This window comes from Necator americanus, chromosome II (assembly GCF_031761385.1).
Source record: "Necator americanus strain Aroian chromosome II, whole genome shotgun sequence".
Taxonomy (NCBI): domain Eukaryota; kingdom Metazoa; phylum Nematoda; class Chromadorea; order Rhabditida; family Ancylostomatidae; genus Necator; species Necator americanus.
Window position 1 is genome coordinate 17,988,874 of NC_087372.1, and position 12,500 is coordinate 18,001,373.

At 41.5% G+C, this 12,500-nt stretch overlaps 2 protein-coding genes across 3 annotated transcripts; one reads left to right on the top strand and one right to left on the bottom strand.

The window, feature by feature from the left end:
* Positions 1 to 1,445: 1,445 nt before the first annotated feature.
* RB195_018276 (uncharacterized protein) lies at positions 1,446 to 5,285 on the bottom strand (the record flags this gene model as incomplete). Of its 2 annotated transcripts, none has more annotated exons than XM_064185632.1 (7): positions 1,446 to 1,616; positions 1,673 to 1,822; positions 2,838 to 2,928; positions 2,998 to 3,077; positions 3,145 to 3,224; positions 3,350 to 3,546; positions 5,191 to 5,285. In XM_064185632.1, 7 exons carry the CDS (start codon positions 5,283 to 5,285, stop codon positions 1,446 to 1,448), a joined length of 864 nt encoding a protein of 287 aa, XP_064041513.1. The 2 variants fall into 2 exon arrangements, with proteins under 2 accessions (XP_064041513.1, XP_064041514.1); XM_064185633.1 differs by having other exon boundaries at positions 5,191 to 5,264.
* Positions 5,286 to 5,308: 23 nt separating this feature from the next.
* RB195_018277 (uncharacterized protein) lies at positions 5,309 to 11,454 on the top strand (the record flags this gene model as incomplete). Its single annotated transcript, XM_064185634.1, has 5 exons — positions 5,309 to 5,311; positions 5,338 to 5,415; positions 5,640 to 5,789; positions 8,812 to 8,863; positions 11,357 to 11,454. The coding sequence occupies 5 exons, from the start codon at positions 5,309 to 5,311 to the stop codon at positions 11,452 to 11,454; spliced, it is 381 nt and encodes a 126-aa protein (XP_064041515.1).
* Positions 11,455 to 12,500: the final 1,046 nt, after the last annotated feature.

The window sequence follows — 12,500 nt, forward strand, 5'->3', positions numbered from 1 at the left end:
TTTTAATATTCTTTTTACTATTGCGTCAAGAAATGATTTGTGGTCGTTTTTCAGATTTAAAGGCAGCGCATCACAATTTTGAAGTGGTGCGGAACACACAGCGAAGGCGTAGATTGCAAAACCCAGCGTGGCTTCGTCCATCTTCTCCTAATTGTCGTTAAAAAAAAACGGCGTTGGAGACGCCTTACTCTATATCACTAATCTTCGACCGCTCGCACTTGGATGCGGCGACTGCGCAAGCGTTGAAACTAAAATCGTCGTAAAATACAGCACCTCCCACTTTTTTTCTCACAACAATCATGAAAAGATAAACGGAGCCACGCTGGATTTCGGAATCTATTATCCGAGCTTTACGCTTTCGGGTTGGATTCCGCACTATGTCAAAATCGTGATATGTTGCCTAAGAAGGCACGCAGAGGTAAGGGGCATTGACAAAATATTGAGAACCATTTGAGAAAGGAATTCCTCGCCCTTTAACACTATAGTGTTCCGATTTTTTACTCTCATTGACACTTGTTTTTTTTTACTGAATACTATATGTTGTAAAGATAGACAAGAAACCACGACGTTGTCGGGGCGACAGAGGAAGGTGAACGATTGAAATTAAACTAGCGCTTGCGATAGTTCTGCACTTAGCACTTGCACCATGCTTTTCGCATTGTTGGGATGAGAAACGTCCGTCCCTTCGGAATTGAGTGTTTAAGAAAAAGAAAAAAGAGGCACGAAAACAAAAACAACATCAATCATAACTGCAAGCTACTAATGTTCTCCAATTTCTATTTCCACCTATAAGGTCTGACTATTTGCACATTTCAAAATACCTCTCCCGAGAAGTGAGCAGGATGTGATGTGTCTTTAGTTTTAAGCAGAATCAGACATCAGCTCTGGTATCCAAGTTGAAGTACCAAAGAACCTACAATGGAGTCAAAACGACATGAAGCACAATGCAGTTGCGTAAGCGGTTGCGCTTAAAGCGGTGCGGTGGAGCGTAGCGGTAATGATCGATGTGAGATCCTTGCTACCACCGTCCATTGCTGCAGTTCGTGATGGTCCAACCTCGATTCCAATCGCTCTCTCCAGCGCGCCGCTTCGAGCGTAGCCGCTCACGCAACTGCCTTCATGTCATTTTGAATCGACTTTACCTCGATTAACACTGGTCTCACCGCGAATCTTCGAACTCAGCCACGTGGACAACTGTACCGAGCTTCAGGTTTTACCCCGACTACGGCTTCATCGGCAGAGGAACAGCAGTCCTTACAAAACATTTATTAATCGAATTGCGCCCGATGTCTACCAACAACACATCTTAGAGACATTGTTTTACTCGACGCGTCAACTAGTTACCAAAGAAGCAATTTTTTTTTCAGAACATAATGACCGGATTGGATTTAACAGCAATAAATAAACATGAACGACATCTTCGAAGGGAAAACTGTGGGTTTAGGTTAAAGAACTGCAAGTTTATTAGCGCAATTAAGAATATGTTCATGGAACTGCTGAGAAGTAGAAAATTGATCGTTATGGCATAAGGAACAAATCATTAGTCGAGACCTTGTAGCATGAGCATTCTTAGGATGATATACATAGTTCAATGGAATAGTGCCGCAGTCCCACATCTGTAAACCGAGTACTAGAAATTTGTCCTGCCAAAAAGCGTTTCAATTCTATGTACCTGAATGGGAACAGGATTTGGAGTTACATCATTTGGGCACGATTCTGTTTCTAGGTGTTCCTCGTACTCCCGAAAAGTGGGGAATAATATGTGACAAACTGTACATAGTTGACCTGTTCTCATTGTCGGACGGTATCGTGATGTCGATTGCTAAAAAGTGATATGGAGACTAAAACTAAAATGTGCATGTTTGTTTTGAGCAAAGTACCCTCAAAAATAGGTAAATTCTGTGTTGCTTCCCACTGTTCTTCCATCGGAGCTACGGTGAAGTTTTGCGCGATGTGACCTCTCTGCCCTGGGCTGAAAGCCAGCTCGATGCAATGATAGACCCCAAACATCTGCGAGAGGAGGAGGAGGAGGAGGAGGGGGAGAGAGCCGCAGCGATTCAAACACAGTCACCAACGTCTTTTTTGACCGGAATTTACTTGCTCTTCCGCAATTACACGATTTTAAATGTGGCAATCACTTGAAGCAACGTTGGCAGATGGGCAGATGGAAAATGTTGTTCCACTCGTTATAAATAAAATTAAGTCATTTCGAAACAAATAAAAAGTGACTACTGCAAACTGAATCCTATGATGTGCTAATTAAAACCTTACTGGAATCTGCAATGCTGCAAGCAAACGCATCACACTGATTTTTACCCAACTTTTTCCGCAAGTAAATTACTTTGACTGATTATACGACTAAAATCAATATATTTAAAGAGGTTTAATGCTGTTGCGACTTTCAATAAGTAGCAACACTGCAGTTTTCAACTTCCAAACTCCTCTTTAGGGGAACGGTATCGCAAAAAAAAATTAAGAAAGAGTAGCAAGTAGCTTGAGGAGCAAAATAATAAGTCGAACATTCTTTCGTCACCAGTAGGAAATTTTAAAAAGACGAGCTGCATTTTTCTTAACACTAAGCATTAATACAATACAACAGAAATCAACGCTAATAATATGCTAACTAATAGCACGGAGTATCATCATGCGCGTTCGATCTCAGCAAGGTTTCATGCAGAGTGTGTACGAGGCAAGGAAACAAACGAGTAACAGCGGATTTTCCACCCAAGCAAGAATAAGTATCGGAACACATATGCCAATCTACTCAAGTGAGCTCTACGGTTTTCGCATGTATACAAAATTCGCATTAAAAATAATCAGTAACCGAAATTAGAAACCTCAGAAAGTGGAGGACGAAAGTTTTTCTGGACGCATTTCGACACAACAACCGCGTTTGATCGAAAGCTAAGCGCAGATAAACAAAGTTCGCTGAAATCACAGATATGTATGAACAATGCAAAGCCACATGTTTCTGGAAAGGATCATGAGACACTTCACCTCAAACGCGGCACAATGTTGTATGCGTAGGAACAGTCACCATCTTCTGTAGGAAAGCGAACTCGGCCGAGATCCACAGCCTGAAAGCAACAGGCGCAATTAAAACAAAACTACACATGAGGCTGGAATAAGTGGCAGGAGAACAACCTGAGGGTTGGGTACACGTTCCATAACCGCAAGTGCATCTTTTGCTTTGCTTCGAAAGCCCAGCAGCGCAATTCTCTGCTCTGAATTTGAGTCTACTCAGTTGTGCTCGAACGAGAACTGTCACTTCTTTGCAACAAAAAAAAAAAAAAAACTCAGTCAGTGCAAGTTTTTTCTGCCTGCATTTGTGAAAATGTCATACACCTACCATTAGTGAAGTCCTGCACATGTCTAGAAAGGTTCTTGTTGGGACAGCTGTGATTCTGAATTACCGACAGGAAGCGCGACGACAGAGTGCATGTTTCGCAGAACCAGGGGAAAATTCGTGCATGGGGATGGTAATACAGTATTCGGTTCCGTATCCTAAGGCATTCAGGTCGTCGTACCCTCCAGCGACGAGTAGGACTGAATGAAAAATTTTTGATTGAACAAGTTGAATTCTGCAAAATATTACAGCAACCTAATTTGTCAAATGTGAGTGTCACTAGCGGCAAAGGCAAAAAGCTTTTCCTGTGTGTTTGCAATTATAACTATGTAGAAGTGGTGCGTTATGCACCACTTCTACATAGTTATAAATTCCGTGAAAGGAAGCGCATGCAATTCCTGATGAGGCCGTTAAAGAATCTTGAAAGACGCAACGGAATGCATATCGAAAGCAGTAATGCACTTGATTTAACAGTTGTAAAGTGGCTAATTGAATCAAGAAACGATTTTTAATGATAAAACCAAGAATCGACAGAAGACAATGGGTTGCGAAGTAGTAACAAATCAGAGGAATAAAATCGTCAAACAACGGAAATATGCAGAGAACGAATGCAGGGAAGTTTGCAGCGATCTAGTCGAATCGATGAGCAAATCAGATAACTTGGAACGTTATTTCATGTTCAGTGAAAGCGGGATAGTTAACTACAGAAAAAGACTGATTTCGAAAAATTAACCGACTTATGTTACTTCATTTAGAGCAGTTCCTCAGCTCTAAAATGAAGCTATCTTTTCCCCACCTCGCAACTCTGACACATATCTTATTACACTCTAGCTTTAAATCGATACAATCGCTCATCAAGCTCCACACAAATCTCGGACGCATATTTTTCTCCACAAAAATGTTCGCTACTACGCATGCTGTTCTCTTTCTGTCACTGAATTTCCCTAAGCTCGAAACTCATTGAACTAATTAAAACCCCTCTAATTCATCGTGAAGGTTGACTGAGTGCAAGTATTACTATGAATAGTAACTCGCTCTCAAGATGCATAACATACCTGCATTCCAAACCTACAAAATGAAACAAAAGATTAAGCCACAATACACGATCCAATAAAACTCGCCTTGCAGGATTCATTGAACCACTATTCTAATGATTTTTGAAAGCTGAGCACTACATATGTTCGTGATGAAGTCAAATTGAGCACTCGTAGCGCTTTTCACTGTCCTTTGTTTTGCTAAATAAAGAAGTACAGCGTGGTAACAACTACTTGAAGCCAGGTGCATTTGCGTGCGCAGTCGCTATCGAGGTGGAATCCTCAAAGGTCAAACAGAATTGCAGAAATAAGTAATTTTTGACTGCACCACTTCGCACCATTTATGCAATTGCACCAGGCCTCACGTCGTCCTGACCTGACAACATATTGTATCATATCGCTTGTAGAAGATTAACTTAACATATTTAACAGCAGGTTCTAATGTCATCTTAAATGTAAATATTGGTACTAGTGCGAGTAAAAGTAGTGCGCTTTTCATCGGTCTCCTTGTTCCATTTCTTCATAATATAGTATCGGGATACAGCATGTAGTGAAACAAAAACCATCCGTTTAGTAGATACGAATACTCATTGTCATGGTTCTTTTCACCGCTACGAAACCTTATTGATTAATATCGATCGTCGACGATGCATGACGGCATGGTATAGTCGAGCCAAAACGACTTGAAGGTTGGCGCCGTTTTGTAAGTGGCGCATCGAGCGCAATCGTTTTGTCAACAACTGGACCGAGCTTCATGTCGTTTTGATCCAATACACATTCTGATCTAACCTATAATACAAACTTAGCTACCGTTCAACGATTGAGCGGAGAGACGGATGAAGGTGTTGCACGTATTTCCTAGGAACGTCTTTGATCTTTCGCATGCGATTTCTTCTCCTCTTCATCTTTCTCGTCGCCGAAACTGTGGATGGTCGCGGAGGTAGAAGAGGTGGAAAGGGAAAAGGGAAAAGCAATCTGCAATTCGCACAAGTAGCTGAATTCTCTCTTATTCACACTCAACTTGCAGATAATCGGGTAATCTTGACAAACAAAAGAGTCAAAGAACGAACGGGTCAGAACGGCTTGAAGAATGGTGATTGCGAAACCAGGGCCTCGAAGTGGGACACTCGTTAGCTTCTATGAAATTGCAAAGATGAGTAAAAGGTCACACCACTTCGAGCGCAGTCACTCAAGCAATTGCGCTAAGCCTCGAGTCGTTTTGACCCGACTGTATGATCATCACAATTTTAGGATTTCAGAGTGCTCATATCGTCACTGGATCTCACTTCAGTCAAACCTTTCGGCTTGGTTATAAACTAATAATCATTTGTAAAGCCAAGGGAGAACCAAGACCGACAATAAAGTGGTATAAAGAAGGTGCTGAACTACACCCGAAACACAACGTCCACGTACGTTATTTGCACTGTAGATACTATTGCTTATTATATTAAAGAAATATTATATATATTCCACAAAAAATATCCATCAATATTAAAATATTCATATTAAAATAGTATAAAATATAAAATAATATATAAATATCCCTGTATTAATAATAATATCCGTATTAAAATATCCATCAAAAAAACATTTGGAGTGCCGTTGGGAATCGACACAGCTTACGACTGAAACAGAGGGAGGAGGCTCAAAGATATTTAGAATTCGTATACATTCCTTCCTCTTCTAAGGAGCGGGATCCTGGCATACGTTCTTCGCGCACAGTGGGTCGTTTAAACTAAAATATGGATACCCAGAGGTATTTCGCTCAACTATACTACCTTCGTGAAGCGTTTTTAAACCTTTTTTAAACGTTTTTTAAACATATTTCTTCCAAATTTCGCTTTTAACGGACAGATTTCGGCCACATTTCTCCTTCCCTGAGCTAGAAGTGCAGTGTTCACAATAATTCTTGTTTAACTTTCGGTCCTTTATCTACATCCACATTTGTAGTAATATGCGGCACCTCACTGAATCAAACTTTCTCCTACCGCACCTGCTGTTTTTTTGCCAACTGTAAGTCTTCAGTTGCCTCCAAAACCATTCTCATCCCACATCTTTCATCTACACAAGGAAAAAACTTGCCCCAAAATTTATGAGCTCTTCTCCTTAACTTTAGAAACTCTCCGAACATTTACGAGGAAATCGCTTTCTTTTATCAATTTTCAGCTGAGTGCAGTGCCATTAAAGCTTTCTCTGACTTTATTTGACAAAACAACAGCTCGAACGTTTTGAGGAAGGCAGAAAAGGCAGAAAAGTATTACATCACTTTCCTTCTTATAAGTTTAGAGAGGTACAACTTCGGATCGTTTTAAGAGCAAGATCCAGCTTAGCTAAGGTGCTAGGCAAGAAACTAAGAAAGCAAGTTGCATATCGCCCTCAACCAGCTCTTTTAAGTGATAGGAGAACACTTCGTCTAAGAATAACGTAGTTGAGATCAGTAACATGTTATCATTTTGTTCTTGTTAGAGAGATGAATAGACGAACATTGGCTACACACCTTAGCCTCTCCATAGAAAAACCTACTGGATCACTTAGGGAAATCTTGAGATTGCATAGATAGCAAATGTAAGAAGGTGCTCGAGTACGAGTAACTAAGGCGCCCGAACTGCATTTAGAGAGCAAAAAGTTTTTTCCCAGAGCATAGAAATGGTCCTTAACTGTCGAACGGCTTTCCCATTTGCGAAGTCGATAGTTCATCAATCGACAGTTCATCAGTTGAAGTGAATAGATGAGTCAATTGAGGTCTCAAAATTTAAGCATTGTCTTCGAGAATGACATGTAGGCTGAAACTACTTAAAGAAAAAAGGAAGATAGAGCTTGAACATCTAATACCTTAACTTTACCAAATTATCCTAACAGGGTTACTGGAAGTGAACAGCCAAGTCATATCATGAAGACAAGCCACTAAAACACAGTACGGCGGCAGATTTTGTTTCTGCAGCCGTGTCGCGGCGCGCCACATTGGAGCAGAGCAGTCTCGGCGCAGGCTTCTACCGTTTACTATTCGCGTTGTGAGGACATGTAAAGTTTTGTTCTTGATTAATTTTCTGTCGTTTCTTCAATGTCGTTCTTCTCTACAGTCTAACATCACTTCTGGTACGCTATTGCTCCTTCTTATATTTATTGCTACATTGCTTATATTAAAGAGAAATGTTTCTTCTACAAACTCCCGTTCTTTTCTCTTCACGTATGCATCTCAGCTTCTGTCGTCTCTTCATAGTCGTTTTTTACGCAAATGTAGCCTTACTTTCGATACATTACTGCTCTTTATTCAAGTTTATTTCTAAGTTGCCTATATTTAGGAGGTATGTTTCTTGTGTAAGCTTCTGCTGTTTTCTTTTCATGGTTTTACGTTTTAATCTTCTCTGGTTTCTTCAGAGTCGTTCCTTACATTAGTCTATCGTATCATCAGACGTGAAGAGCGACTCTGAAGAAGCGAAGGAAACTGCAAACCACACATGAAGAGAAAACAACATGAGTTCATAGAAGAAGCATACCTTCTCCATGTAAGCAACTTAGCAATAAACTTGAATAAAGAGCAGTAATGAATCAGAGGTAAAGATAGACTGATATGAGGAACGACTTTGAAGAAACCAGAGAAGATAAAAACGTAAACCTATGAAAAGAAAACAGCAGAAGCTTACACAAGAAACATACCTCTTAAATATAGGCAACGTAGAAATAAACAAGAATAGTAATGCATCGAAAGTAAAACTATATTTACCTAAAGAACGACTCTAAAGAGACGACAGAAGCTGAATTCATACGTGAAGAGAAAAGAATGGGAGTTGTAGAAGAAACACGCCTCTTTAATATAAGCAACGTAGCAATAAGTTTGAAAAGAAGCAATAGCGTCCAGAAGCTTAAAAACGACATTGGAGGAACGACAGAAAATGAAGCAAGGACAAAGCTTTACATGTCCTCACAATTGCGAATAGTAAGCTGTAAAAGCCTGCCCCGAGGCTGCTCTGCTCCAATGTGTCCCTCTGCGGAAAGCAAAATCTGCCGCCGTAGTGTGTTTTAGGGGCTTGTTATTATGCAGTACTTTCAAAAACAAATAAATAAATAAAAAACGGAAATGGACTTAGAGGTGGCTTTCCCGCAATCCGCATTTGGCATTTGAGAATGAGTCTTCCACTCTATGTAAGATTTATGCGCACTAGTCGGTTACCGATTAGGGCACTTTTGGAGTGCTTCCCATTCCCAACTATCTCTTTGCCAAGGATTAAGAAGGAATAGCGGTACATGCTGCACCCAATGTAGAGTAACTCTGTCTAAAATACTTGAGTAACAACCATTATCAAATCTCTACAATTCCTTCTTGGCTGTTAGAGCTCGATATGACTTCAGCAAAGTAAACATGGATACTAATTATAATCTTTAATATATTGTCACTAGAGTTTATTCCAGCGTTAGATGGAAACATTTCAGTACTACGAAAAACCCCTTGGAGACGACATGCTCTGGAGCAAGCTAGAGATTGGTGAGTCTTTGGTACATCCATTTGTCCCGATCGCGCGCCAGTGTTGCCCAGTGGCATCTCTTCTCGCGAGAAGTTCGAAGAGCGTCGTATTTTTCTTTGAAAGATTTTGTGAAGAGGTCTGACCGGGTCAGTGGTATTCCTGCGGTGCGTTTGATGTCGCGTGGTATCCAGTCGCTTACGGCTCTGGTCCAACGATTGTCGTTAAAGCGCATCACGTGTTCGGCCCACCTAATATTGTTTTTCTTGGCATATGCGGCTATGTCTCTGATCTTCGATCGGTGACGTAGGAGTGAACTTCGAATCTTTTCTTTCACTTGCGTAAAGCGGGTTGCTCCTAGCATCACCTTTCAATTCCGCCTTCTATGACGCTGATCGAGTTTTTTTCGTTCTTGCGAAACGCCTACTTTTTTTCTGAAGCGTAGGTCAAAGCAGAAAGAACGGTGGCGTTGAATAGGTGAGTACGGAGCCGGATGTTCTTGGTTCTCTTCACTACATCCTCAATACTCTTGAATGCTCCCCATGCCGCTCGTTTCCTCCTGCCCAGCTCGGAAGTCAAGTCGTTCATCATGTTGGTTCATCAGATATACATAGCTGGAGTATTCGGATATGTTCGTTCCGTTGAGCGTGAATGGGACATCAGAAACCCATCACTTCCCCATAAACATCTTTTCTAGGTTCAGCCAAAGACCGATTTTTTACACGTCTCACCAAATTCGGCCAGCATCCATTCCGCCTGATTGATGCTTGATGTTATAAAAACGATGTCATCAGCGAAACGAAGATGCTGTAAATGCCGGCCGTTAAGTTCCACTCCCATGTCATCCCATTCCAATCCCCGCATCGCGTTCTCGAGAGTGGCACTGAATATTTGGGTGAAATTGTGTCACCCTGACGAACCCCTCTCTTCACGTCGATTATGACATCATTGTAGAATGGGGAAATTTTGATCGTGAAGTTGCTATACAACTCACGAAGTATCTTTATGTAGAGATGCTTGTAACCCTTTTCAAAACCCTGTTTGCTCACGTGGCTGTCCTTCATCTAATGTCCTTTCTATCTTGTTTAGGATTACTCTTCTGAAGAGCTTGTAGATGACAGACAGTAAGATTGGACGATAGTAGCCGATGTCGAGTGGATCTCCCTTCTTATACAGCAGCACAATCTTTCTGGTTTTCCATAGCCTAAGAACCTTGTATTCCGACAGATAAAACGTGAAGAGCCTCGCCAGTGTGTTGATGAGGACCGGTGGTAGGTACCCCAGATATTCAGGCTTAATTCTGTCGAAACCAGGTGAAGTACGATTCTTCATCGACATGATGGCGTGTCGGACTTTGGAAGGGAGGACCTTTGGAATGACATGTCCATCTTCCCTGAAATTGTAAGTAGGAAAGTGGACGTGGCTGTCGAAGAGATCTGAGTAGAAGTCGCGAATGATCTCTTCCATCTCCCTTCTCGATGCTGTCGTTGTTCCATCTGGGGTCCGGAGAGCAGTCATTGCTGTTTTACGATTGGCGAAGTTCCGACTGGCGTAGCGAATGCTGTGTCCCGCCTCTGCATCTTCAGCCAACACTTCTGCTCTTCTCTCTTTGAGGTCTTCCTTTATCCCATCTCTGAGAAACAGGCAGAAATAGCACCATAGGTAGTATAACTATCGACAATACTTTGTCTGGATTTGCGATTTCGAAGGTGATTTATTGTAGGGACAACAGCGATAAAAAAGGTCTCAATTAAAATTTCAGCAATAGAAGACATGTAGAGCCTAGGAAGGATAACTCCTTCAAAACTTCCTTAATGTAACATGTTTTGCCGCGTCATACTCATGCTTGTTGAACTGTCCCAGTGTTCTATTGGACAAATGCATCGACATATACTAGGGTCAAAACGACATGAAGCACGTACGCAATTGCGTACGCGTTTCGGGCGCGCAAATGCACATCACATGCAAATCACAAATACTATATCTATACAGAAGGAGACGAATAAATATCTTCAATTGATGCTGCGCTAACATTTCTCCAAAGATATCGTTGGGCTCAACCAATTTGTTATATTCGAGAATGATAACACTCGGATTTTAGGCAGTCTGACAAAGCTATTTCCGAACAAGATTCCGATGAGTAAAGTCCTTATATAGTCGGGTCAAAATGACACGATGCTCAGTGCAGTTGAATAAGCGAACTGCACCTATAGTCGGGTCAAAACGACATGAAGCACAGGCAGTTGCGTAAGCGGCTGTGCACGAAGCGGTGCGGCGGAGAAAGCAGTTGGAGTCGAGGTGCAACCACATTGGACGATGATAGAAAAGGCCCTCAATCGACTCTAATCGCTACGCTCCACTGTGCCGCTTCGAGCGCAACCGCTTACGCAGCTGCACCGTGCTTCATGTCGTTTTGACCCAACTATATTTTTGGTCCCGCGCATTGTGATGGTCTTCAAGAATGCGAAGGAAGCCAAAAAACGTACAGAGAGCTTTATTTACGGTTACAAATTTAGATCCGGCTACAATGGGCGACCAAGGCGTGTACGCTTGCGTTGCAAATAATCCACATGGAGTGATGGCGAAGAACTTCAAGGCCGAATACACTTACTGAGAACCCGACGCTTCAGCATATAGAATCAAGGATGAATAAAATTAAAATTTACTTCTGCTTCTTAACAGTAAGAAACTTAGAGAAGGTATAATTCTTCAGAAACAGTCCCTTGACACCTCAAACACACATTACAACAAAAAACACAAAACAAACAAAAACAATGTGGAAAACCACACGTTACATGTAGTCGACGTAAAACGTCGGAGCAATGATATGCATTCAGTGAAGGCGTGTACTGAGTGCCATCTAAGTGTCGAAAAACTACCCAGACCCCTTTTTCTTTTCTTTTCTTGATAGTTTTTTCTTCAAGTTCCTTTCTGCATTATTGGTATTTATTACAACGGTCCGTAGCAAGTTATTAGTTCTTCCATACTAAGATCACAGCAAAATCTAAAAAAAAAAACCGTCCAAGGAGAAGGCTGACTATGCACTGTTGCACAAAAGATGTGGCAGAGTTCTAATCTCTATAAACCGAAGTTTCGAGGAAATGACCTGGAATCAAAAGAAAGTTTGGACTGGCGGAAAAAAATACTTTGCTAAAAATATGACTATAGATGATGTTATTTGTGTACCGCCGCGGAGCATATTGAAACCATTTCCCCCTCAGCTCATGACGTTCTACGACCGACACCGAAGAAGCACCGACGGAAGAGACGAGTTTCTAATCTCTACCCACATAATGAAGAGCAGAAAATATGCGAAGATGATGGAATCAGCGCGAAAATCTCTTCCTCCTTCTGGAATTCGTGAGACGACGAATATGATCCGCACAATATGGATAGACGAAACGACACTTGTCTCTACCAGACAAGCTATCATAATTCCTTTCTACAAGAAGCTTTTCGTCACGGAACTCAAGAAATACTTGAGAATATGACTGCCGCTTGTAATGTACAAGGTTTTGGACCGGTTCAGCTAGTTAAACATCGCGAAGAAACCACGCGCAATATGAAGTGTTCATTGTTAAGAAAGTGGTCGAACTGGGGCAGCGGTATTCGAAACCCAGCAGTTAGCTCTTCTGGTCTTCAACTCTCCTCATCGGGACA